Here is a 26,605-nt window from a genome sequence, read left to right as displayed (position 1 = left end):
GAACCCTTATGGGGACCAGCGGAATAGTGCACGATCCCACCCCCAAGACCATTACTCCTTCGACACGCCGGTTTCTCCAGCTGGGTGAAATCAGGAGCTAAGAGAACGATTTCTGCCGCTTGGCCTAGTGGGAGATGTAGTCTTTCAGGAGGCAGGGCTAGAGAGGCGTTTTACAAAAATTTAGCAGAAGAAAACAGGATCTGTACAGGATTCCAAAGCAATCGTCATGCTCATACACTCTAAATACTCATTTTCCTATTTCCTTGGCCTCGGCCAGTCTTTAGAATAGTTACTGTCGCACCCCACCTCCAACGTCACCTCCCGTCTCTCTCTGTTTGGACCACACTACCTCTTTCCGGCTCGCTCGCTCTTCCGCCGCTCAGTCCAATGGTAGATGCGTTCCCGGTCAGTTCCCGGAGTGCCTTGCGGCTGTGATGGCTGCCACCGGCTGCCCCGGGGCTGCGCTTTCTCGAGCGGTCTTAGGGTTTTGGCAGACGGGCCCTGTCGCCGCAAAGGAGTGGGCAACCCGGTTCCCATCGCTCTTGGGCTGTCAGCGGAGGTGCGTGACCTGTGTAGCGGGCGCCGCTTTCTCTGGTCCGCTCCTAGCCTCGGCTTCTAGGCGTTATGGCCAGAACTCAGCCTTGGACCGCTTCCTCGGACTCTCTCAGCCCGACAGTTCGTTGACTTCTCGCATCCCTGCCGTGTCCATGCATAGAGGTAAAGGGCCCAGATCGATTTGTCCGGAACTGTTACCGTTTTTATCAATGAAAGCTCCGTTTCGAGGAAATCCCTCAGTCTGGGGATATTATTTTTGGAGGCATAGTTACAGAAAACAAAGGCAGAGAGAGACAGAGAGGGAGACGGAGACGAGCAGTGAAGGATCTCACAGGAGAGAGAAAGAACAGATTCTACGAGGCCAGCAGAGTACCCTGTATTCTGGTAGGGAGTAGTATAGAATCTGGTAGGGAGGCTGGATACAAACCGGTCGTTGCAATCCATTGGCATAAGGAGCCAATACAAAAGACTGAAAAAGGTTTTAGAGCCTTCATAACGCCCTTAGTAGGGGCCCGGAGATAGGCCTGGAGGGATTTCTGGCTTTATCTGGCCTAGCTGTACTCACTCATGTGCATATATTTACCAGACAAACTACACAGTAATTTAATATTAAGTGCCAGGCATTGTGCCAGTGATTTTACACAATTGCCAATTGTCTAAAGAAGGTTATAAATAGGTACTATTAATATCATCCCCATTTTACATGTGATAAAACTAAGGAATTTAGAGAGGTTAAAGGATTTAATAAAGTCATGTAAACTAATTAATGGACAAACTTAAGTCTCAAAGCCTGGTCTCGGCTTCAATCTGGTGCACTAACCTTGTATCCCTACTCCCTTTGTGGGTGGTAGGACTGTGTGCCTGACAAGATCCAAATTGTACTCTCTTTCACTTCCCTCCTGCCCCACACACAGATGAGCAGGATCTCCTCTTGGTCCATCACCCCGACATGCCTGAGAACTCCCGGGTCCTACGAGTGGTCCTCCTGGGTGCCCCAAATGCAGGGAAGTCAACACTCTCCAACCAGCTGCTGGGCCGAAAAGTATGCCACATCTTTGACTCCCCCAACCCCCTACCCCTTTTCATCTCTCCATGGATTATCATAGAAGGATCTAAGACCTCACTGGGACTTCTTTGTTTCTGGCAGGTGTTTCCTGTCTCCAAGAAGGTGCACACTACTCGCTGCCAAGCTCTGGGGGTCATCACAGAGAAAGAGGCCCAGGTGGTGAGTACCTGCAATAGGACAGAGGGTGAAGCTAGGAGGGCCTCCCTTACTATTAGACCTGAAGAAAATGATGTTTGGATTCACTTCCCTGAGAGAAAAGAGTTTCCTCTTCCTTTAGGCCTGGAGTAATTCTCTCTGTACTTTCTCTCTCTGCCATTTAATCAGAAAGGTCTCATTTCCTCTTTACTGTTTCCTAATCGTCCATATATTTACAGTCATATTCTTCCTTCTGGATCTTATCTGGAATTAAAACAAAGCTGGAAGATAAAACTCTAGTCAGCTTGGCAAGAAGATGTCAGGCTTCTGAAATCAAGGGTGGCCTTTCTTTCACTCCCAGTCATAATTTTTCCTCCTGGGGCCTGAGGGTTTAGACATCTCTCTTTCCTGATTTTAGATTCTACTTGACACACCTGGCCTCATCAGCCCTGTTAAACAGAAAAGGTAATAGCCATGGAAACAAGGGTTGTAGGGGGAAAGACGTTGAAGAGGGGGTGGAGAGATACCATCATAGGGGCTGGGAAACCCCCTTCCATACTCTATCCCTCATCAGGAGTACGTCAGTCATAAGACCCTTCCTAACCAATGTATGTCTGTCCTTCAGGCACCATCTGGAGCTCTCTTTGTTGGAAGATCCATGGAAGAGCATGGAATCTGCTGATCTGGGTTAGGCTCAGAATGGGAATCTGAAGCCCAGTTTACACAGTCATGGCCTCTCATTTCTTGGTAGTTTGGGAGGTGGGGATTGGCCAGACTCCTACCATTAGAAGTTATCGGGGGATGGGGAAAAGAGTGGTCATATTTTTGTTTTCATCATCCTGCCAACTTCCAGTTGTAGTTCTTGTGGATGTCTCAGACAAATGGACTCGGAACCAGCTCAGCCCCGAAGTGCTCCAGTGCTTGACCCAGTTCTCCCAAGTCCCCAGCATCCTTGTCATGAACAAGGTGAGCACCACCTACCCGAGGAAGGAGTCTACTTTCCTCTAAGACCCCTATCTCACTAACCACACACACTGTCTGCCCATCCCCTATGCCCAGGTAGATTGCCTGAAGCAGAAGTCAGTTCTCCTGGAGCTCACAGCAGCCCTCACTGAAGGTGTGGTCAGTGGCAAGAAGCTCAAGTTAAGACAGGCCTTCCGCTCACAGCCGGGCACCCACTGCCCTAGCCCAGCAGCCAAGGGCCCAAACATACAGTCTGTGGGAGGCCCTCAGAGGATTGGCTGGCCTTACTTCCAGGAGATCTTCATGTTATCAGCACTAAGCCAGGAGGATGTAAAAACACTAAAGGTCAGTCTGTCTTGGCCATAGCCTGGCCTTTGTCTTCCACCATGTGAAGACAAGCCTCAGAGTTCCTCCTGGAAGAGAAAGTGAGTAGGAAAGTCCTGATTGGGACTGAAATGCTCACCTACTCCCTCTGTACCCACAGCAATACCTCCTGGCACGGGCCCAGCCAGGGCCTTGGGAATTCCATAGTGAAGTTCTCACTAGCCAGACGCCTGAGGAGATCTGCACCAACATCATCCGAGAGAAGCTCCTAGAGCATCTGCCCCAGGAGGTGCCCTACAGTGTACAGCAGGTGCAGGCCCAGTGAAAGGATCTGGGGGTTCTCCACCAGGTGCACACTCAGAGCAGGACAGCTGTGTCCCAGAGACATTGGGGTATGTGTCTGCCTGACTAATTATGACGTTTCCCTGTGCAGAAAACAATTATGTGGGAGGAAGGACCAAGCGGGGAGCTGGTGATCGTACAGAAGCTTCTGGTGCCCAAAGAATCTCATGTGGTAAGCAGGTCTAGGCTTGAAAGAGGGACTAAGGCTCTGTTAGGCAGGGGTTCTCCCCTCCACTGCTTGGGAGCCCTGAGAGCAGGCTCAGGATCCTCTCTTTTATCCCACTCTCAGAAGATCTTGATTGGTCCGAAGGGGCACCTGATCTCCCAGATTGCAGAGGAGGCTGGCCGGGACCTTATGGACATCTTCCTCTGTGAGGTTCAGCTCCGCCTCTCTGTGAAGCTCCTCAATTGACCACCCTCTACTGCCCCTCTCAAGACATCCCAGTCTAAGTTTCTGGTAGGAGCCACTGACCAGAATTGCTCCTGCCTGGGGCCTACAGGGACTGGTGAGGGGCATGAACACTGATGGCAAACCACTGGCTGGCCTGCTTGCCTAGTCAGCACAGCCCCTCCCCAGCCATATCTCGTGTTGGAGGAAGGAACCTACCTTAGCTCTGTCCCCAGTAGTTTCTCTGACTGGGGCCACAGCTACTTCGGTCTAGAAGTTTGTCTCTTTGGTGCAAGCAGCGCCACCCTGCTTCTACCTGGCACTGGCCCAGAGTTTCTCCCACAGTTGCCAGTTGTTAGCAGGGAGATCTTTTTCCCTTGTCAGATCCTCCACCTGGAAGTCCCATAAGGACCTATGTGAGATAGTGCCTCCCACCTGCTCCCCAAGTCATTGAATCCTTCCACTACATCCCTCTCCCCAGCCTCCGATGCTAATAAAGTTAAAAGACAAGCATTCTCGTTCTCACCTTTATTTCTTTAGAACAGGAAAGAGAAAACTTACCCATTCCCTCACCCCCACCCCATTGTCTGAGCTTGAGTCTTCTTCTCTTCCAGTAGTCTGCTCCAGGGTCCTGAGTTCTCTTGGCACGTTTTCTGGGTGCAGCAAGAGAACCATTACCATTACTAAACTCAGTAATGGTAACGGTTTCCTCGCCATTCCCAAGTGCCCTGGCAGTCAGCAGGCTGTGATGAGCACAGTGGGCTTGCTGCATCCTCTTGTCCTCATCAGGCTCCAGAGCTGGGGGTACCCGGACTAGTACATCATCTATACTGTAGTGTCTCATCGCAAACTTACAGTATATGATGATATCCAAGTCAGGGCCCTGCAGGGGGCATGGGAGGCATGACTTGAAGAGCACTGTGGCAGGGAAAGCCAGGGGCTAGGAGCAGAGCTGGACAGGTCAGGGCTGGATACGCAGAGCTCCCGCATCCATGCTCCACAGCTCCCAGGCCAGTGTCTTGATTCTGTGGTCAAGGGTGGCCAAAGTGGGTTAGAGGAACGGGACTGGCTGGAAGAAACCTGCAAAGCGAGGGTCTGTTGAGATCACCTTAGGGACCCTGTGCCAGAGTTAAGCCAGAGATCACCTAATGAGGCAGAAGGTAACCTCTGGTCAGACCAACAGACAAACCCAGAGGAGGGGCACTTACCTGGAGCTGGAACTGCAGACCAGAAAGGCAGAGGGACCCTGTCCTTGCCTCTTCACTCCTAGTGCTTGCCTTTTAATCCACTGGCCCCTCCCCTGGGTGGGGCACTTTCCCTGGTTCTTGAAGGCCCTGCCTATTAACCCTTTCCCCGCTGGACTCCTCAGAAGGAGAGTCACTGGCCCATCTCCCTATTAGTCCCTTTCTCACATACTGTTATGAACATTGCTAAGCCTAGGATCCACCCTTCATTCGTATCCCCATGAAGTTGGTCATCTATCTGCTGGGCTGAGGAGAAGAAAGAATAGCCTCACCCCATCTTGGTCAGAGCCCTGGTGGAATTTAGGAAGGAGGAGTTGGTGATAGTGGTGAGACTGTTAGTTGAATCTCTATGAAAGGGAGGGTCCTGACAGCTGGATCTTTGTGGATTCCTGGGGCAGGCTCTGGCCTAAATTTCAGTCCCCAGACCCCTGTCTGCATTTATGCTGAGCACAAGAAGGCCGGACCTAAATAGGCAGATCCCTCACCCACCTCTGTCATGGCAAGTTCCCCTGGGTAGGGGTGTCCTCTGTGGGGAGATTTGAGGGCAGCTGAATCCCAAACTTGTGGGAGCTAGCATAAGAATGGGTGAGGACCTGTTCTTCAGAGATCAAGTCACTTAGGGTAAGAGCCTGGCATTATTCAATTCTCTGCCTCTGGGGAAGGTGAGACTCCTGGGGTAGAGACTCCTCAAAGCAGGGACTCTGTTATTTAGACCCTCATTCTGGGGAGCACATCTGCTTCTCTGTTCCTTCCCCTTTCCCTATCTTAATCAGGTCTGTGTGCTAGGAGACAGTTATACCCCTCCTGTGCAGGGGCAGGTGAGGCCGGGATGGGGAATGGGAGGAGAGACTCACCCTTCTTTTGGTTCCTTGGAGGTGTTCTATTTCCTGCTGCCACAGAACCTTGGCACATGCTGACGTGATCTTACCTCCTTTCTTGTCTAGTTAGTTCCTATTTTCTCTTCAGATCTCTGTCACCTCTGTAGGGAAGTCTTCCCTGGTTAGTTAAATCCCTGTGTTGTGGGTTCATTTATTTGTGTGATTATTCACAATTAAGCAAATAATCATGAGTGCTTGGTTTATTCACTGATATATTTCTACCACAGACTAGAGACTAAATAAACCTTCTTGTCAAATGACTGACATGGTGTTTAGCCCACTATAATGGGGAGGAGAGAGACTTTGGCCCGGGAAGGCAGACGGACAAAGGTGTAACTCAGGCAAGTCATTTTCTCTCTTGGATTGATTGTCCCTGTTCTTTGTAAACAGCGATAATAAAGGTCCCTTGTTAACAGAATTGTGAGAACCAGGTAATTAGCTGCTGGTAAAGCACTTAGCACAGTGCTAGTGCTGGTCCACAGAAGGGGTTCAAACAAGTTAATTCCTACCTTGCTCGCTTCCCAGGGGCTCACCGAAGGCCACAGGTGAAGCCTGTTGAACATCTGAAAGCTCATGGGATGTTCTTGAAAGAAGCTTGATGCTACTGAAAGAGGCAAGGTTTAGCGGTAACAGGCCTTGGGTGACAGTCTCAATTCTACAACATCCATCTCTGTGACTTTGGACCAGGTATCCTCAGCTTCAGTTTCCTCAAATATAAAGAGCTATCCATATGCACCTCATGGTGATTAAAAGGATGATATGAACACTGTCAAAGAGAAAACCACAGGCCCAAAATGATACAAGTGCTAAAAGCCCATCATACCAAACAGATTTAATGCCTGACCTAATTGCATTTTCAGCTTCTTCCAGAAATGTAATATTAACCTACTGGTTTGGAATTTTCTGGTCCAACACCAGTAAGGTGATCTGTCTTGTGGGCCCTCTCCATCCCTCATAGGAAGAAGAGGCAATCTGCATGATAAAAACCCTTCCCCTCTTTTGTTCTCTTTGGCCCACACCAAGTGTCAAGACCCCAAAGTAATCTTTTCTTTTGTTAATAGCTCCTTGCCCCACCCTTCTTCCTATGAAAAGCTTCCATTTTGTACAGCCCCTCTGAGTGCCTTTCTGGTTGCTAGGTAGCATGCTGCTGATTTGTGAATTGCTTAACGCAAGTTAGATTTTCAGATATACTGGGTTGAATTTTATTTTTTAACAGCACTCATCTCAAACTCCCAGAGCCTAGAATGTATAGAACCAGTGTCAGTTTCCTTTCCTTTTCTCTGTCATGAGCTGTGTGACCAAGGGCAAAGTAACACTTCTCTGAACTTTGGTGGTAATACATACCTCACCAAATTGTAAGAATTAAGTGAGTAATGTGAATGAGAAAGCTTTAAAAATTCAGGTGCTCTAACCAAGTGAGGAATTAGCATTTTGTCTGTTCTTACCTCTTTGTGACCCTCTTTCCTGTTACCCCTCCTGCCAGGTCACTTCTATTCAGAGACCCCATAGATCAAGCTCTTTTACCAGAGTAAAGGCTTCATGTACCAGGGCCAAACTTCAAGTCAAGCTGTGCACTGCCTAGGTTTCTGCTTAATCGTTGGGGGCCAGGTTCAAAGGTGAGCACGGATAGGACTCAGGGGTCCTGGAGATAGAGGAGAGATATCTCAACCAACCAGAGATTCTGTGGCTGTGGCCTCTGGCTGGGGTGGAGGGGGCTGTGATCAGGGTGTGGACTGGAGGAGAGTCTAAGCCTGGGTGGGGTGGTCTGGGGACCCTGATAAGCAGGCTTGTAGCTATCAGGGTGGGGGCCCGTCTGTGTATCAGGAGCCAGCAGGGGCCACAGTGTAGGAGCTGAGGATATTTTCTATCTAGGGCTGTCTCCTGAATGGCTGCTCTTCAATCCCTCTGCCTCTTTGGAAACCTAAGGGAAGTTAGGATGGGAATCTTTCTTCCTTTCTTTCTGCAAGTCACATGGAGACTCTGCCCCTTGCCTGACCAACATTGGGGTGGGGAACACAGTCTGGGTCCTTGGGTCCAGCTTTGCATTCTGACAACTTTTGCTTCAGACCAAGAACTTCATGGCTCTCCCGAGGCCAGGGTAGGCTAGTCTGGGACCTTATCCTTCTAATTCCAATCCCTGCCACTGCAGCTTTAAGCCTTTGACTCTTATTTAGAACTTCTTTGGATGAAGTCCTTAAACCATATGGCAAGTGATGAAGTTAAAGATGGTCAGATCTGCAAGAGTCCTTCAAAATCATGGAGTTCGATTCCCTCATTTAGATAGGCGAGGAAACTGAGGCCCAGAGAAGGGCAGAGAATCATCCAAAGCCTCAGGATTCCTTCTACCTCTCCACATCGGGGAACCCAGAACTCTCAGAGGAACAGGAAGGCAGCAGCAGATACCTACAGATGAACAGACACATGCATAACATGCAGAACACATACACAACACACATGTATGATGCCCACATAGACACAACACATGGAGATACACATAAAAAAATAGATTCAGCTAGTAAAATTCTCTTAGTTTCTTCCTGGATGCTTTACTAAATTTCATGAAGTTAGTAGTTTTGTACAAAGATAAAAGAAGGCCAAATAATACGGTCATTCAATGTCTTACTCAGCATAGTCAGCAGCAAAACTCAGCCTGGAACCAAAGACTTTGAGAAGTTCTGGGTTGGAACTTACTCTGCTGTTTTGCTTTGGATACAGAGGACCCAAAGCAAGAGTCTGGTCTGGTTCTAGGAACTTAAGAGGTGTGAAAAAGAAAAGCTAGAAAATAGTTCTAAACCCTTTCTCTCTATGTGATAGATTGGAGTTTGAGACCTAGGGGGTTTGTCAGCGATGACTGCTGGTGATTGCCTCTTATCCTACCTTAATTTCATCATGACCAGTCTATGAGGCTTTTCCTAACCCTCCCTGACACTTGCTTTCCTATGTCTAGGCTTTGGACCTGCTCTATTTTCCTCAACACTCTGTGAAAATTCATCTGTCCCTTATTTGTCCCCAACTACTCATTTAGCAGGCACTTTGATTCTTCTCTGTAGCCCCAGCACCATTCACGGGACTTTTTCAGGAAGGTGCTCAGAGGTGCTTTACACTGAACACATGCAGACTCTCCAGACAGTGCCCAACATGCATGTGTTCAAGTACTCCGCTCTTGCAGTCTCTATGCCTTTTGGTCCCATGAGCAAGTGCACGCGTTGTACAATAAACCCAGATGCAGTGGGGTGCTAGCAGTGGCTTCCTTGGGGGCTTTGTTAATGTCCATCCATCTCCAAAAGATGACTGCATGCTAATTTTATAATAGAGATACTGAGGCTCCTGGAAGACATGCATAACCCTGAGTTACATAGTAAGTCAGGAAAAGAGGCAGGCTACAACTCTGCTCTCCAGACTCTTGACCCCAGTATCTGTGCACAAACCTGCTGTGAAATGAGATTGATTTCTCTGTGAGGCCATTTTGAGTTTCAGAAGCAATGGAATTAGACCCAAGTTTTGCCACTTAACCAATAATGTGATTCCGAGCATATTGCTTACTTCATCTCTCTGAGCCTCAGTTTCCTTGTCTCTCAAATAGCAACGACAGTAATGCCCACCTCATAAGATCCTTGGGAAGAGTCAGTGAAAGAAGGTGTGGGAAGCTCCTGCACAGTACAGTCCCTTCTACTTCTTTAGGTCTTCCCACCCATCTGATTCCTTTTAAAACCTTCTTCCACACACTGCTCTCAGCCAATTCCAACCCAGCGTCAATTCTCGCTCCTTTCTCTGACCTCCTGCAGCCAGGCCCTCACATGGAACTCACATGCCCTAGAATCACAGGCCACCTTTGGCTTGACCCAGAGCCTCAGCCTACACGGTTCAGGAGTTAAGCCTCCAATTTTTTGCTTTTCTTCCAAACCCTGCCCAGGACAGACTCAGAGCCAGAAGGGAAAAGCACAGCTTTGTATTTGTTAGAGTCTGAGATCCACCACTACCGGCCCTGCTGAGTGGGCCTGGGCCCTGCCCTGCTCTTAGAGTCCTGACTTCCTTATCAGTAAAATGGGTTTATTATAATATGTACTTTTCTGTGATTGTTGTACAGATGAAATAAGACAGCAGAGGTGAAAATTTCTAACCTAGAGCCTGGCTCATATACTATAGGAAGTCAACAAATGCCAGGTTTCTTCCCTTCTGGCTTTGCAATAGGCTTTCCCTACTTATCCTCCCCAATGGGGCATGTACCCATGGACATGTGTGCTCACTCACATACCGCACATGCACATGATAGTGCCTACCTGCCTGAGCACACATATAGTCAGAAATAGACTACAATCAACACCTCCCTAAGTCTGTTCAGCAATTCTCAGTTTCTGTTCTCTGGGTCAGTGGGAACCCCCATGACTTGGGCCATGACCTCTCCAGTCTCCAGGCATAGTCCTAAAGGTAGCTGTTGGGTGAGAAAGGATCCCAGGGAGCCTAGGTGGCCCTCCCTCCTCAAATCCTTCCCGCCATTAGCAGGGCTTTACCTCCCTCCCTCCCTGCCAGGACAACCTGTCTGCTTCACAGCTGCTGTGGAAGAGATAGGCAGCCTGGATTATCAGACCAGACAAGGCTCCTTGTGACAGTTCCCTGCCCTCCCCCGCTTCAGGCAAAGGTTCCAGGCCCCTTAACCCACTATGTGCTGGGCCCTCAAGCTCAGGGCCTAGAAATAGTAGAGAAAGGGAGTAGGACCTGTATCCCCAGACCCAGTTCTCAAGGCTGGAGTCATGAGCACAGGAAGTTGGGAACAGCTTCAGCTGTGCCCTGCAGGAATCAAGTCTGCACACAAGGCCCTCTATCACTCCATCCTGGGTCCATGGCAGCCCCAAATGAGGATGGACAGTCTGGGCAGGACTTAAAGGGCTTGGACAAAAGGCCCTATACTACTCACTCTCCCTCCCTGAGGCTGGTTCCAGGCTCTGGGGACAGAGGCCTGGTTCTCCCTAATTTCAGAATCCATTGGCTTTATCACAGGTATCAATACATCACCTCTCTCCCTCTACCCCCAAATTATTGCCCCAAACATCTTTCTCTTCTCCAGCATCCTTCAAGCCTCTTTCAGCAAGGCCCCTGTTTTCTTGCTTTTCTGAGGCCTCTCTGGTCATCTCCTCTGGTCAGCCACTGTCCCTGACACTCAGACTAACCAGGATCATCTCCTAGTTGGGCCCCACACAGCCACCCAGTTCCTCTTTTCTGAAGGTTAACAGGAAGTAGTAAAAAGAGCAGGAGCCTCAGTGTCTGGGAGTCTGGCTTCCATTCCTGGTTCTGGCTCTGACACTAAGTGATCTTGGGCAAGTTCTTTCACTTCCATGCTTCACAGTTTCCTCATTGTATAAAATACAAGGCAATAACTTTTCACAAGGTTGACTCAGGGATTAAATAAGTACAACTCATTTTATCATTTTAGTAATCAGTGGGAAAATTTTTAAAAATGCCTGCAAAAGGACTTTATAAGCCAACTGCCAAATGATATCAGCTGATACATGCTGAGCTCACGAAGTGCCATGCTTAATGCTAACATGAGCTGTCATTTAGTCCTTACAACAACCCCAACAGTACACAGCCCCAGGCTCAATCCTTGAACTTCTTTTCTTTATTACCTACACTCATTCTTTTGTTGATCTTCTCTTGTCCCACAGCTTTAAATAGTATCTACACACTGGTGACTCCTTAATTCACAGGTCCAGGACAAGCCTCTCCCCTAAACTAATTTCTAGAGTGAATGTCCTACTTGTTAATTTCTCTAATAGGCACCTTAAAATTAACACACCCAAAACTGAGGTCCTGATCCCACCTCAAATCTGCTTCTTCAACTGCTTTTTCCATGTGTGTGTAGATAGCAACTCCATTCTTCCAGACAGGCCAAAAAATTGGAGGCAATTTATCTTTGATGAAGTATAACATACATTCAAGTGCATTACCACAAAGTGAACATACCCATTTAACAACCACCCACATCAAGAAATAGAACATTCTCAGCACGTTTCTAGACAGTCCCAGGAGCCTCCTGTGTCCTCTCTCACAATTACCTCCCTCTTCCTCTCCAAAGCTGACTTCTATCCTGACTTCTAATGCCATAGATTAGCTTGGCTGCTTTTTATATAAAAGACTGATTCATGATGTATTTTTATGTCTGGCTTCTTTCTCTCAACATTGTGAGATTCAAGTTGTTGCATCAGTTATTTATTTTCATTTCTGTGTAGTATTTAATTTCCTGAATGTACTACACTTTATTCGTTCCACTATTGGTAAACATTTGGATTGTTGGAATTTGGGGGCCATTATTTATAATGCTGCAATGAACATTCTTGTACATACCTGTATGTATATTTCTGTTGGGGGTGGAATGGTTGGATCAAAGGCTGTGCTTTTGTTTAGCTGTACTAGATTCTGTTAAACAGAGTTCCACAGTAGTTGTATCAACATAAATTTCTACCAGCAGTATATGAAAGTTCCAAGTGCTCCACATCCTCACCTACACTTAGTATTGTTACTCTTCCATTTCAGTCATTCTGGTGGGTATGTAGTGATATCTCATCCTGGTTTTAATTTGCATTTCCCTGATGATTAATTAAATTATACGTGCTATTCTCATTATCCATTGTTTTGTGACAAATCATCCCCAAACGAAGCTTAAACAACTGACATTCCTTATACTATCTCTCAGTTTCAGAGATCAGGATTTCAGGAGGTTGGGTGGGCAGAACTGGTTGGGGTCTGTCATGTAGATGAGATGCAGTCAGATGGGGCCTGGAGGAGCTAGGGGCTGGCCAAGCATCTCTCTCTTCATGTAGCTCAAGGGTTATCTGTGTGTCTCTTTGCTAGGACTTCCTCACAGCACAGTGGCCTTAGAAAAGTCAGACTGTCTACACAGTAGCTAAAAGCTTAATGACAGTATTCAAACTAATAAAGCAGAAGCTACATTGTTATGAGCTAGCCTCGTTAGTCATATAGCATCAAGTCTACCATATTCTATTGACCTAAATAGTCACAAAAGTCCACTCAGTTTCAAGGGAAGGGGGCATAGGTTCTACCTCTAATTGGAAGGACTGTCAAAATCACACTGTAAGGAGAACATGTGGAATAGAAAATAATGTTGCTATCATCCTTTCAAAATACAATCTTCTACAAGTTTTCATACATCTGTTGGCCTTTTTGTGTAGGGCTTGAGCCCAACATTTGTCTATTATTCTATGTATTTTACCATAATAAAAAATTAAAAAATTATACAAATGGAATCATATAGTATGTCACATTTTGGATAGACATTTTTTTACTCAGCCTAATTCCCTGGAGATTAATGTGTCCTTTGATAAAGTCTTAATTTTAATGTTTTATTAATCTTTTATAGTTATTTTCATGTTAGTATAAAAATCTTCGCTTATCCTAAGGTCATGAAGATATTGTTATTTTCTACATTTTATTACTTTTCACATTTAGATCTGCAGTCCATTTGGGATTGATTTTGTGTACAATGTGAGGTTCAGGATCAAGAACCATTTTTTCCCCGCACAGATAGCCAGTATCTTTTATTGAAAAGACTGTCCTTTCCACATAGCTCTGCATTGCCACTTTTGTCATAAAACAAGTGTGGGTCTATTTTTGGACTCTCTATTCTATTCCATTGGTCTACTGTGTGCCCATGTCAATCACAGTCTTAACAACTGAACTTTGAATTGTCTTGATATATGATACTTTAAATCCTCCAACTTTGCTAATTTTCAAGTTTCTCTTGCTTATTCTTGTGCTTTTGGCATTTCTCTATAACATTCAGAATTAGTTTGTCAATTCAAAATCTCTTGGGGTTGTACTAACTCTATAGACCAATATGGGAAAATTGGTATCTTTACGATACTTGAATCTTCAAATTCATAGATATTGGAGGCATTTTTTTAATTTCATTTTTTTTCTCAGTCAGCAACTCTGGTCAGTTCAAAATACATCCAACATCTGAGTGCTTCTCACCACCGCTATTGGTCAAAGTGGCCATCATATTTCACCTGTATTATTGCAATACTGATGAGAAGCAACTGGTCTTCCCACTGCCTCCCTTGTCCCTCTTCATTCTATTCTTAGGGTGTTTGGAGCAATGTTCCTATTGAGTTGTCTTGCTATTATTGATTTGTAGGAGCTCTTTTTATACATGGAAATTCTTCGTTAGATATATATATTATATTTTTTCCCGACTGTGCTTGTTTCTCCATTTTGATAGACACGACTTATTTTGATGGTTCAATTTATCAATTTTTTCATTTATGTTTTTTGTTTGTTTTTATCCTAGGAAACTTGCCTATGCCAAGGTCATAAAAACATTCCCCTTATTCTGTATGCTTTATGGGTTGAGTTTTTATATTAGGTCTATGATCCATCTCAAACTAGTTTTTGTATATAGAGTGAGATGGAGGTTGTGATTTTGTCCTCCATACAAACCCAGTTGTTCCAGCACCATTTTTGGAAATGATTTTCTTTCTCCCTTGTATTGTCGCAGTGCCTAGAATGATCTTTTCAGGTGTGTCAGACCACATCACTCTTCTTTCAAACCCTTCAGTGGTTTCCATGTCAAAGGCCAAAATAGGCCCCATTAAGGTTCCACATGACCTGAAAACAAGCCTCATTAAGGTTGTCCATCCTGACCTTATCTACTGCCACTTTCCCCGCTGCTCATTCACTCACTCATTTCTAAACATATTGACCTCCTTGCTGTTCTTTGATCATGCCCAACACACTCCCACCTTGGGGTCCTTGGTTGGGAAGCTCTTTCCTCTGCATTGCTCTTTCCTTTACTTGCTTTAACACTACCTTCTCATTTCGGTCTTCCTTCAATACCCTAAAATTTAAAGTTCACCCTCCTGAACTTCCTATTCCTTTCAGTTTTATTTGCTTTCTTAGTGCACACCATTATCTAACATACTGTAGACGTATTTAATATCTCTTATTTTGTTTCCCTTACCTGAGTGTAAGCTCTAAAAGCTGTGGGTTTGTTCTGTTCACTGCGGTCTCTCCAGCATCTAGGACAATGCCTGGCACACAGCATTTGTAAAATGAATAAGAATACTGAAACCCCAAAAGATGAAGTTATTTGTCTAAGTAATAAACAGGTAATAAACAACAGAGCTGAAATTTAAACCCAAGTTGTCTGACTCCAGAGTTCATGCTCTTAAGCCTGAGTTGTGGGCTCCATTACTAAGTGGGGCTCAGGACAAGCACAGAGGTGTAGCGAACCTGGCAGCTCCCTCCATCTTCTGCCTGCAATGGAGTCAGGTCTCCTAGGGCTCAGGTCTGGCCTCAGCAGCTTGGGCCACCCTGCCCCAGGATGCTATTGGGGGCAAGGCCAGTGTGCTGATGCCCCCCAGTGGCTAGGGTGGGGAAGGACAGGAAAAGTGTAACCTTCAGGATGAAGGAGTATGTGGGAGGGCCACCTGGTTGGTTCTTGGTTCCAGTCTCTCCCCTCACAGAAGACACAATACAGGGCATAGGCATAACAGATCTTTATTTTACCAGAAGGGACAGGCAGTGGGGCAGTGCAGCATCCAAGCCCCAGACCAAACATGCAGCATCCACATGCAGGAACAGCCACACAGGCTGGGGCAGGGCCAGGGCCAGGGGTGTGGGACTGGGACCATAGGATACCCAAAGCACCCCTGCCAGGTTGCCTGTGCTCTTCTGCCTCCAGTAGAGCAAGGAGACAGAGGACTGGGCTGCTTCCCCATGGCTGGAATTCTGTCACTCCCGCCAGGAAGAAAGTCTACAGCACTCAATTCTGTATGGGGCTGGCACAGCCTTGCCCGCTGGAAGGGCCCAGCCCAATACCCAGGACAGTGTGGCCCTAGCAGGAAGAAGGTCTACGGACTTTCTAGTCCCCAACAGGGCTGGACTTTGATCCCAGAAAGGCTTAGCAGAACTAAGACCAAGCCTCACTCCACCTAGCAGGGACATGTCCATGAAGGGGACTTCCCTGAGCACAAGCGGGGGCCTCCTAAGGCAGTAGTAAACGGAAGGAGCTGCTATAAACAGGAGGCCTTGCTTCTGTGCCCCTGGGGTTGGGGGGAGGGGAGGGGTAAGGTATGACAGTAGGCCTGGGGCTGGGGAGGGGCGAAGTGAAGGCAATGGTTCTGGGCCTGTAGGCCACAGCTACCTAGGCCTAGAGGGGCTAGAGTGGGTGAGGCTGAGGGCTTCCCAGGGTACGGTTTGGGGTTGAGAAGTCCAGGCCAGGAGAGGAGAGAGGACTGTCCTACCCAGACCCCTTGCACTCATGCTGAGCTCTTGCCAGGGCCACAGGGAGGAGGACAGATACACAGAGAACTTCAAGGCACCAAGATTCTGAGGGGCAGTAGGACCACCCCCCACAGACAGACAGTGATTATAATAAACATCTTCAGCTTAAACTACATGATGAGTGTAGAGGGTGGGTAGGAGGAAAGAGAGAAAAAGAGACAAAAGAAGAGACATACGTACATGAATATGAGGGTGGAAGAGACACACCAGATGGATGTGGCAGTGAAAGTGAGGGTGTGGGGTAGAGAAGAAGAAAAGGAGACAGAGACAGAAGGGAAAACAGCCAGAGAAAAGAAGGCCTGAACACACAGCACTTCTGGTTCCTATAAAATAAGGCACCAGAGTCAGTAACGTTCCCGTTGTCCTTGTGGTATTAAAACGGGTGCTGAAGGGAGGGGCGGGCGGCTGCTGAAAGGTGTGGGCCTTCAGGAGCCTCACACCTGTGCACCGGTGGCCTTCTTGATCAGGGGTATCTGCAAGAATGGGAGATGCCATGAGGCCGTGGCTCTGGGGCCCACAACCACTTCGCTTGGGTCAGTCCAGCAGACTGCCCAGGTAATCCCACCGTGGCTAGCAAGGTACACACCTTAGATAGGTCCACGCCTGTAAGGGCATGCACAGAGGCAGGCAGCTCAGCCAGCAGTCGGTTCACTTCTGATGTCACCTTGTTGTTGTCACCGCTGAGGATCACGATTTCATCAACTTTGGTCAGTGGGGCGGCAATTTTAGCAGCAATCTAGGATGTAAGGTGGGAGAAGAGCTTGGTTGGTTCAGTCCACCTACTCTGTTCAGCATTTCTCCCTCCTTTCTCCATCTCACGCGAACCCCAAAGCAGCCTGGGTGGCCCCTATTTGCAAGCCATGGTCCGGGAGGCCCAGTGAATCAGGGACAAGCCTATGCCTATTGTAGGGTTCCTGCCCCATGCTGAGTACGCCCCCATTTAATCCACCTGTTGCTGTGTTCCTGAAAAGGCCCCAAAAAGTTCTGGCACATGCCTAGCTAGTCCCAGCCTTGGGTGGGAGCCTCACCTGGGGCAGGGCCTCCAGCACCAAGGCCATCTTGGCGGAGTCCCCGTATTTCTGGTAGGCCTCAGCCTTGAGCTTCATCCGCTCAGCCTCTGCCTTGCCCATCGCCTCGATGACTGATGCCTCCGCCTCACCGATTTTGCGAATCTTCTCAGCCTCTGCCTGAGCCAAGAGGACCTGCTTCACCCTAGGAAGTCCAGGCCAGGCAGAATCAGTGGGAAGTGCCAGGGGTCCCTCATGCCTTGCCTGGGGACTCACAAACCCTTAAGCCCTCTGCTCTTGCAGGTGTCGGGTGGGGGAATCTGTGAAGTGGGGTGCCCTGGCATTCTGGCTCTGGCCAGGGAGAGGCTATGGGCTCCCAGATGTAAATGGAGGAAGGTAATTAACCAGGATGCCCTCTGGGCCAAACACTATACCAGGTCTTCACATCTCCTTTATCTAAGTCAGTTTTCCTAACAACAATCTCGTGTTCTTCAAAATGAGTGCACAGGGACAGAGGAACTAGTTTCCAAACTGTGGTCAGGAGAGTGGGGAGGCGGGAGCATGCATGGCAGAGGAGCCTGACTAATGCCCTAGCCCAATACCCAGCAGCACTCACTTTTCACCCTCAGCTATCTGCTGTATCCGGTGGGCCTCAGCCTCAGCTGGGCGGCGCACCGTGGCAATAAGCTCCTTGTCTGTACGCAGGATCTCTTGTGCCTCCACTGCAATCTGCTTTTTACGCTGCACAATCTCAATTTCAATCTCTTCCTGACGGATCTTCTGCTGCTCACGGGCCCCTTGTAGCTCATAGGCCAGCTGGGCCTCTGCTGTCTGTGGCAGAAGTGTGGTCAGTATGTCAAGGCCTGGCCACCAAGCCTTAGGCCATGAGCCCCAACCCAGGGGCCTTATAGCTTCTCACCTTGATGTTAACTTCCTCACTGAAGGCTGACTTTTGCAGCTCAAAGGCTCGCTTGGAGTCAGCGATCTTGGTGTCTGCCATGAATTTCACGTCTAGCATCTCCTTCTTGCACTCGGCTTCCTGGGAGCAAGAGGGGCAGGTGCTGAGGGTTCTCTTAGCAACTATGGTACCACCACCCCTGAGCACCCTGTTTCTGGGAATGGGAAAGCCCACATACCCGAATGCCTGCATCCCGCTCGGCCTCGGCCACCCCGATGTCAGCATCTCTCTGAACTACGGCAGTCTGTGTCTTGCCCAGGGAGCTCAGATAGTCTACTTTGTCATACACATCCTGGGGAGGGAAAAGGGAGTCATCCTTGGGAACAGTCATAGGCACAAAGGTGCCCCTCCTGCCAAGCCTCCCTCCCACTCCCAGATGGACACAGGGGGCTATAGCCTTCCCACCACACCTTGATGGTGAAGCTGAGGATCTCAATGCCCATGCGCCCGACGTCTGGGGCTGCCACCTCCCGCACCAGCTTGGCAAACTGGTCCCGGTCCTGATAAATCTGTTCCACGGTCAGGGTCCCTGGGGGCAGAGGGATCATGGGCTGACTCCCCAGGGGGCCCAGCCAGCTAGGAAAAGAAGGAGGCATGCAAGTAGAGGTCTGAGGGTATACAGGGGTTGTGCAGTATGATCTGGGTCTTCCTGGTTTCTTCTTAACCGTGTTTATCATCCATCTGCAGAGTCCAGGCTGGATGAAGAAAAGTATTCCAAGCAGTACTAGCTGCCTGACCAGACTGGCAGCCCCTCACCCCCACCCTTATGCCCTCCCTTTCACTCAAGTCATCTGAAGTTTTGAAAGGAAATACTTCAGGGAAAATGTTTTGGCTTTTCATCTAGAAACCTTGGTGGGCCTGATGGATCCCCCTGCCCCACCCTGCACCCCTCTCTGGCCCTGGCTTGGGGACCCTGTGACGCTCCTCGAAGACAGCAGGGAGGTCCCTGAGCTGGGGAGAGTCTCACCGAGGATGGAGCGCAGGTGCCCCTCTAGGGTCTGCAGAACAACGTTCTTGATGTCTTGCACATTCTTGCCCAGGAACTGCTCGCAGGCCACAGCCAGGAGCTCTTTCTCTGTCATGATCTTCACCTGCCAGTGGTCACAGAGGCACCTGAGCCAGGCTGGAGGGTGGCAGATGAAAGCCCCAGACCCAGGTGCGGAGGGTGGTGGCTATGCCCCTCCCCTCCTTTTTCAGACCTGGAGGCCTAGGGGCTGGGGGATGGGGTGGAGTCTGTCTGAGGCCTCTAGTGGGGATAGCACACAAGGGATTCTCACAGAGAAATTTCATCCTCACTGGCAGCCCCAGGACTCTCTCCTGGGCATATGGGGCTCGTCCCCCCAACCCCTCCAGCCCACTCATTTTTCCCTCATTAGCCAAATCCTCCGTTCCAGGCTTCCCACAGGTGGGAGACCTGTAGACTGAGGGGCAGAGAACATAAAAAGGACAATGAGCAATAGGGACAGAGAGACAGACTAGGAAAGAGGACCTGGACAGAACAGGGAACAGGTCCAGGGCTTGCCACCGAGGGTAGGCATCTTCCTGCCTTTCCTTCCCAAGGTAGTAGGCCAACAACCCCCTCACCAGAGGCCTAAAACATGGTTTAATCTGTCTACCCCATGAAGTCGAGAGGTGGAGTAGGGCGGAAAGCCCCTCACCCAGGCACTGAGCCAGGAATATAATGCAACCTCTGACTCCAGAGCCCAGAGCTGCTCTGCCTCACCTGGCTTCACCCTTTGGTCTCCACCCCTCTAGCCCCCTACCCAGGCAACAGGAAAAGCTTGGATTCTGGGGCCTGGCATTTCCGACACCTGCAAAGAATGGGGTGGGATTAGTTAGACAGGAGCCCTCAGCACTGGTTCTGTCCCTCGTGAGCCCGCTGAGGAGAGAAGTGGGTATCTGTTAGTCCTGCTGGGTGGCCAAGGGCCGAGTGAGCATGTTCCAGTGGCAATGACCCTCTCTTGGAAGGGGGGTGGGGGCAGGGGTGCTGGAGAGAAACTGCCTCTGGCTGCTGTCCTCTCCTCCCCTCCCCCCCACCCCAGCATGGGACGAGGGAGCTCAACGGTCATGCGTGGGGCTGCTGAGTTACTATACCTGGGCGACACCCGTCACAGTTAAAGCTACCCCCTCGGCCGTCTCTACGTCCTCGCAGCGGGGCTGCAACGTCATAATCTCTAGGGAAATCCTGCCAAGAAATGCAAAACAGGGACATGGGTCTGGGGGCCCAGGGCCTGTGGTGTGGGAAGAGTCCAATACTTCACTGCTCCGGCTGGGATGGGCCAGGGGTCCTGTTGTGGAGGAGGGTGGGGAAGATTCCCCAAGGGGTTGTTGGGAGAATGTGAGGAGATAGGTGGGAAGGCAGGGCAGGGTGAGTGCTGGTGGCTCCAGAGGAAGGAGGATGGGCATGCTACCCATGTCCTCTGTTCAAATCAGCTTGGCTTGAAGACTGGGAAAAGGAAGTAGAGAAGAAGTTGATGCAGTGGTCTGGTTGAGGGGTTGGGGAAGAGTCCAGGTGTAGCTGTGTGTGTATCCTGGGATAGCAAGTAAGTGCTGGTACTCCAGGCTGTGCTCTTTAAGTTGTCCAAGGGTGCCAGCTAAACTTCTCTTGGGGGCCCTCATCTGATCCCCGGGTTTGCTCAGCACCCTGGGATGTTCCAGGAAGCTGCCTAGAAAAGCTCTGCCTGGTGGCCTGGCCAGCTGGGAGTATGTCCACTGCTGGGTCAAGAGGAAGTGATTCTGCATCTGCCCCTTGCCAGATAAGTGCTTCATAGTCCCTCTACTTGGCAACAGGCTAAGGTGTGAAGCCTACCCTCAGGGGTTTGGCCCCAGGGGTGGTCAAGTGGGGAATGAAGGCTGGGGCCACACCAGAGTTTCCTGTCCAAGGAGCACTAACCATAGAAAGACTTGTTCTGTCCAGACAGTCTGAGGCTTAAAGGGTCCATATCACCAAGCTTAAAAGGGACCTGGGCATTTGCAGTTATTTCAAGTAGAGTAGTGTGTTTGGAGGGGGAATAGGGCTGCTTTAGATGGGTGCCAAAGAAAGCCAGGGCTCTGCCCATTCCACGCAAGGTGCTCTGAGCTTCTCAGACTTCTGTGCGGAAGCCTGCCCTCCCACGGCTACAAGGGGCAGATGAGATGGGAGTCCCCTTCCTGATTAGATGGCAGGATGGGTGAGGAAGGGAGTGGTGGTGTAGAGTTTTTGCCTGAGAAGGCTGAAGGGCAATTTCATGCATGGTAAGGCAAGAGGTAAGGCGACACTTAGGTCTCTTCCAGCCTGGGGACCCACCAGCATGCAGGCTCTGAGGGGGCAGGGCCTTTCTGATGTTCACTCCAGCATTCGTAGTGCTTGGAACTGAGAAGGCACTCAACAGAGAGTTGATGAATGAAGCAATGAAGATGGGAACCTACACATTAGCACCCAGAGTTACGAAATGCTCTGGCTTAAGAATGGATTTCACCAGCTACTGCTACATGGTAATGAAGAGTGAGATACCAGGTCACTTGCTTTTCAAAGTAAGATCGTATTCGTAATAAAGCCTGGGTTTCTCTAGCACTTCTGTCCCAAATATCCCAAAGTGCCCTCATATTGTTTTACTTGTCTTTCCAATATCCCTACAAGGCACAGAGAAGGCATCATTCTCATTTCACAACAGGGAAACTGAAGCCTAGTGACAAGAAATCTGTTCAAAGGCCTCTCAACAAAGAATTAGGGGCAGGGAATTACCAAGGCTCTTCTTGCTCAGGCCTGTCAAAGAGGTTGAAGGGGGCCAAAGGGCTTGGTGACCAGAACTCCCCATAAGACTCATCTTCTGGCCTTGTAAGGAGGAGGGCTAGGGCTTGACACTGGAGAAGGGGCTAGCAAGGGGCTCCATGGTACCTGGAGGACTAGGAATTCAGCAGTAGATAGGACTGAACCCTCCCCACCCAGACAGCTCAGCTCTGTCACATAAGGGCCTGTGTCTCCTGCCTCGACTTACTCCCAATTTAGGCTTGGCATCTAAGGATACCCACTGGTAGATTTTGGCAGAGCTTCCAGAGCAGCAGAAGTGGAAGCAGAGGAGAGGGAGGCATACTCTTAGGAAGGGAGTCCATTGGCTCCTTCTTGCTAGGCCCCACAGGGCAGGAAGAGAGAAGGTTAGACACAGAGGAGGAAGCAGGTGGGTTATTACCTGTGCAACCCCTGTTACGAATAGCGGGACCCCCTCCGACGTCTCAATATTCTCACAGCGACACAGGATGGTCATAACCTCCAGAGACAGTCTGAGAAGCAGCCATGGGGTAGGGAGAGGCAGGGACAGGAAGGGGTAGGAGGGGACACAGCAAATACACACAGTGGTTACCAGATAAGCACCAATGCCTGATGCCTGGGGGCAGGGTTGCTCTCCATATTTCAGCCCCCCACTACCAGCGCAGCCTAGGGCTGTAGGGGGACAAAGACCTGTCTTTGCTGGCTTGAGGCCTCTGGGTCTCTTCTCTAGTCCCCATACCCTTCCAAGGAGGAGCTGCTGGGCTGGAGGAAAAGCCTGTTGATGCCCTGGGTCTGTGATTTGAGGTCAGGAGGCCTGTGTGCAGGGCACCCGGGTTGCTCATCACTTCTCTTTCCTTGGACGTTTCTGGCATGATCTGAGAGACTTAGCTTCAAGTCCACCCTCCAAACACAGGCAAACCTGTGTTTTCAGAAACTGGGAGGTAGCGGCCACTCTGGGGATTGATGAGCCACAGCAAATACCGAATCTGCTTGGGGCACACACTCTCAAGGTCTGTGCTACATGTCACTAAGAAGACAATTTAGGGCCAGAAAAGCCCAAAGAAAATTTTGGATTTTCTAATTTTGGGGTGGTGGTGTGTCAAGGAAGGCTGGGGGAGAAAGTGTGCCCCTGCCAGAATATTCACAGGGACATGACATACCCTGGGAGATGACAGAGTAATTCACTTTGGAATTTCCAATGTTGGGCACAGGCAGAGGAGAGAGTCATGGCAAAGAAAATAAGGTGCCTCAAAGCTACTTGGCTGACCCCAGCTGAGCCTCCCTAGAGCAGCGTGTGTGCATGACTGTGTGTGTGTAGGGCAGTGGTCCAGGCAGAGGCCAGGCTGTGAACAGCGTGGAAGGCTTCCCTGAACCAGAGAAAGGAAGGACAGAGACTGAGGCTGGAGAAGCAGGTGGGTTGGAGGAAAAGGGGACCCCCACCTCAACTCGTACATGCCAGCCCTGGGGACTGTGGCCATGCAGATGTGCAAAAGGCTGCCTTCATTCAAGCCCCTACCACTAAGCACCCATGGGCCTGAGAGGACTCTAGACCTGGTTCAGACAGGAACCCACCAACCTCTCTTCTGGGAAAGGAGGAAAGAGGGAAATAGGAGAGAGGGAGGGAAGGAAGGAGGGAAGATGGGAGGCTGCAGCTCAGATGCCAGAGGTAGAGGAATTGCTCAGGCAAGGAGAGAGGTGCCTACATCAGGCCTCATGAAAGTATAGGATGCAACAGCAAAGTGCAGCAGGAGGGACTTCACTGAGCCTGGAGAAGAATGGCTGACACTAAGGGTGGGTGAAAGGTAGGATGGCTGTGGAAAGTACCTCAAAAGGGAAGGTGAGGATCCAGGCTGGGTTAGAAGCCTCTACTCTGACCTGAGAGGTTCCTGCTAGCCTAGGGAAATAAAGGCCTCAGCTTGTGGGGATGTCCCCCAAGCAGACTAGGGAAGGGGCTGCCCCCAGGACAGGGTCCAAGAAGGGGAAGGGCTGTAGACTCAGACTGCCCAGCAAGTGGGACCAGGGGGAAGATGCTGAGCCTGGGTGTGTGAGATCAGTTTCCTAGAGCAAGGTACAAGGCCCTCCACTCCTCACTTCCAAATCTGTTGTCATGGCAGCTTGGCCCTGTCTTGGGGCTCTGTTTCTTGGAGCAAGAAGCAGGAGCGGGGCCCAAGAATGTGGAGCTGCAGGGTTGTTGTTTTAGCAGTGAAAGCTCATGCAGGATAGGTCTCTGGGCAAGCGGCAAACTCTCCAGGCTTGGTTGTATGTCAAGGTGTTCTGGACAAGATATTCTGTCATCCCAGGACTGCATGGCATGTGGGGTAGGGTGGCAGTGTCTCTAGAGAGGGTGCCCCATGTTTTCTGACAGACCAACTGGACTACTCAGGAGTGCCTAGGAGCCTTCTGAGAGAAAGCTGTGACCAGTATTACTTTGTGACACTCCGGCCTTGGGCCAGAAGAGTTACCCAAGATCCCTCCACTCAGACAAAGGAAGGGAGAGATGGGAGAGTGGAGGGAGGTTACTGGGAAATCAGTGAAGTTAAAAAGTGTAACATGTTTCCCATGCCCCTGACCCTAGCCAACACCCTCAGACTCCCTGGAGCCCCAAGCACTAACAGCTCAGTGAAGTCATGGGGCTCCTCTCTGCTGACTGGTAGGGCTGAGGCTGGGGGGGATTTCCACTGGAATCTCCATCACTTCCCCTTCAGGATGATAGCCCATGCCCCCCACATGTGCACACCTTCACAGCTCTGCTGCCCTTGTTGCCTGGGTCCTGGACTAGAAGGATCTGGGCCCTTTCCCCCATCTTCCATAATCAGGAAGGGGGTGATGGTGGAAAGGTGGCTGGCATGTCTCATCTCCTTTTGTGTAGGCAGTGAGGGTGACAGGAAAGGTCCAAGCCAAGCCTGGCTCTACCAGGAGCTCTGGGGTAGCCTGCAGATACAGCTTGGTGGTGGGCTCTCTGGGGAGCTAAAATATCCCTTCCTCTAGTCTTTCCAGATTGATTTAAGAGGTCCAGACCTTTCTTGCCTGGCCCTGCTACCAATTCCTTAGATCCCCACCCCTGGTCTCTAACCAGCTGCTGTCACAGAGCCACTTCAGACTGTAAATTCATTCTCTGTTATTTACCTCTACCTGCATTGTCTCAGAGCCTGCACAAGTGAGGATGCACGTAAGAGGTCCCTTCAGCTTTTCCTCCCTCCCAAACCCACTCCAAACAGGGTGTATAATTAAGGCTTCATGAATAACTTTGAACTAGAATCAGGGCATTAGGATTCTGCCTGGGCAGGAATCTGAATTCTCTGGGACAGAAGTGATGCCTCCAGTGGAAAAAAGCACATCCACTAAGGAGGTGCCCATAGACAGACCTCTAGCATCCCTGAGCGACCCATTCTGTCTGCTTCTTAGGAGACCCCCCACCCCAAGAATGAAATGTGGCAAGTGGCAGATGCTCTAGCTGACCTGTGGAGTGAAGGGAAAAGGCTAGAAACCTTTTTCTCCCTTGTCCACCAAGATACTAGTTTCCAGAGCCCCCCGGACTTACCTCTGAGTATCGGAGATACACCACCAGGCCCAGGCCCAGCCACCAAACACATACTGTTTATAGTCTGAACCACAACAGCCCCCTGGAAAGCAAAGCAAAGTACTGCTGGTTAGTCAGCTCTTGTGTTTGTCTACCCGCATTTGTCCAACAACCCTGGGCCTTTATCTGCTCAGATACTTGACAACTCCCTCTATGGGTTGCCAGGTGCTGAGTTACATGGTCAGAAATGTGAGACATGCCCTTCAGGGCCTGGGAATCTAGTTTGGTAGACAAACAATTTGCATAAAAAGGAAGAAATCCAGTGAGTAGCTCAGAATGTAAGTGCTTTCAGGGAGCAGAAGAAGTCAGTGGGCAGGAGTGAGTAGAAAAAACTTCCATCTTTCATTCAACTATTCAGATATTCATTCAACAAACAAGCAGAATATTTTCTGTACCAGGGACACAGAAATGAAGATACAAGTCCTATCTTGAAAGAGGAGAGTCAAGGTGGGAGCCTTGCTCATGCCTGGTAGATACATCTTAGTGAAGCTGGTTCTCTATTCTCAGGGGTTCAGAGTGACTCTTTTCCTCTTGTGGGAGCAGATGCAGAAGGCAAGGCCTCAAAACAAAGGCCAACTCATGGTACCGATGGGAGAAGTGAAAAGGGAAAAGGTTTCAAAAGGGAGTGATTCCTGGAAACTATCCACTAAACAGAATGTTGAATCTGGCCTGGCCCCAGATTCATGCTGTGGACATGTTCAGCATGCTCTCTGCACAGAAAGGAGAAAAATCAAGTCTTGAAATTCTTATTGCAAACTCTCTTGTCAATGCCAAAATTACTCATCAAGTTCAGGAAAACTTTCATAAAAGCTAGAGTGGCAGTTCACTTGTAGTGCAGATATGTACAGGAAACATGATTCAAAGGAAGTGTGATTTGTATAGTAAAAAAAAAAAAAAAGGAAATGTGATTTGGAAAAAAGCCAGTGGGTCTCATCATTTCTGCATTCACAAACTTGGATTTTCAGAAAAGCCTTAGATTATTGCCTCCCAAGGGGTAAGGGGTAGTGGGGAGAGATCACAGAGTAGTAGCTGAGGTACCGTGTCCATGAGGGTCCATGGCAGGGAACAAGGTGGGGGTGGAGGGGTACTGGGGAGAGATCACAGAGTGTCTCAAGTAT

The 26,605-nt window shown here is 49.4% G+C and overlaps 2 protein-coding genes across 7 annotated transcripts in view; one reads left to right on the top strand and one right to left on the bottom strand.

Annotated features, from left to right (window-relative positions):
• The first annotated feature begins 391 nt into the window (after positions 1-391).
• ERAL1 (Era like 12S mitochondrial rRNA chaperone 1) lies at positions 392-13,145 on the top strand. Of its 4 annotated transcripts, none has more exons than XM_023530562.1 (10): positions 392-717; positions 1,470-1,597; positions 1,703-1,780; positions 2,175-2,221; positions 2,382-2,443; positions 2,610-2,722; positions 2,816-3,064; positions 3,204-3,353; positions 3,477-3,557; positions 6,123-13,145. In XM_023530562.1, the coding sequence occupies exons 1-10, from the start codon at positions 435-437 to the stop codon at positions 6,132-6,134; spliced, it is 1,203 nt and encodes a 400-aa protein (XP_023386330.1). In that variant the 5' UTR covers positions 392-434; the 3' UTR covers positions 6,135-13,145. The 4 variants fall into 4 exon arrangements, 3 of the variants coding, with proteins under 3 accessions (XP_023386330.1, XP_023386331.1, XP_011358246.1); XM_011359944.2 differs by lacking the exon at positions 6,123-13,145 and adding an exon at positions 3,675-4,283 and having other exon boundaries at positions 393-717; XR_002780256.1 differs by lacking the exon at positions 3,477-3,557 and having other exon boundaries at positions 3,204-3,435.
• A 2,247-nt stretch (positions 13,146-15,392) lies between these two features.
• FLOT2 (flotillin 2) overlaps positions 15,393-26,605 on the bottom strand; it is a 15,434-nt gene continuing 4,221 nt past the window's right edge. Inside the window, exons 2-11 of one of the 3 annotated variants that reach the window (XM_011359941.2) lie at positions 25,449-25,530; positions 22,329-22,419; positions 19,127-19,250; positions 18,570-18,688; positions 18,338-18,451; positions 18,121-18,240; positions 17,818-18,032; positions 17,223-17,406; positions 16,781-16,930; positions 15,393-16,667 (exon numbers count right to left, since the gene is read on the bottom strand). In XM_011359941.2, the coding sequence (XP_011358243.1) occupies positions 16,629-16,667; positions 16,781-16,930; positions 17,223-17,406; positions 17,818-18,032; positions 18,121-18,240; positions 18,338-18,451; positions 18,570-18,688; positions 19,127-19,250; positions 22,329-22,419; positions 25,449-25,530 (1,238 nt within the window). In that variant the 3' untranslated portion in view covers positions 15,393-16,628. Of the gene's footprint in view, positions 16,668-16,780; positions 16,931-17,222; positions 17,407-17,817; positions 18,033-18,120; positions 18,241-18,337; positions 18,452-18,569; positions 18,689-19,126; positions 19,251-20,253; positions 20,345-22,328; positions 22,420-25,448; positions 25,531-26,605 lie in introns of those variants that run through there. The other 2 variants (XM_011359940.1, XM_023530561.1) reach the window with 2 other exon arrangements.

The sequence above is a fragment of the Pteropus vampyrus genome, unplaced genomic scaffold (genome assembly GCF_000151845.1).
Source record: "Pteropus vampyrus isolate Shadow unplaced genomic scaffold, Pvam_2.0 Scaffold50, whole genome shotgun sequence".
Lineage (NCBI taxonomy): Eukaryota > Metazoa > Chordata > Mammalia > Chiroptera > Pteropodidae > Pteropus > Pteropus vampyrus.
Note: the sequence above shows the minus strand (reverse complement) of the source record. Positions and strands in the feature narration are given on the sequence as shown.

Excerpts from the sequence above, each read along its gene's own strand:
- ERAL1 (XM_011359944.2), top strand. The coding sequence starts at position 435 with ATGGCTGCCACCGGCTGCCCCGGGGCTGCGCTTTCTCGAGCGGTCTTA. Across the intron at positions 2,444-2,609 it reads CATGGAATCTGCTGATCTGG|TTGTAGTTCTTGTGGATGTC; the intron begins GTTAGGCTCAGA and ends GCCAACTTCCAG. Across the intron at positions 3,065-3,203 it reads AGGATGTAAAAACACTAAAG|CAATACCTCCTGGCACGGGC; the intron begins GTCAGTCTGTCT and ends CTGTACCCACAG.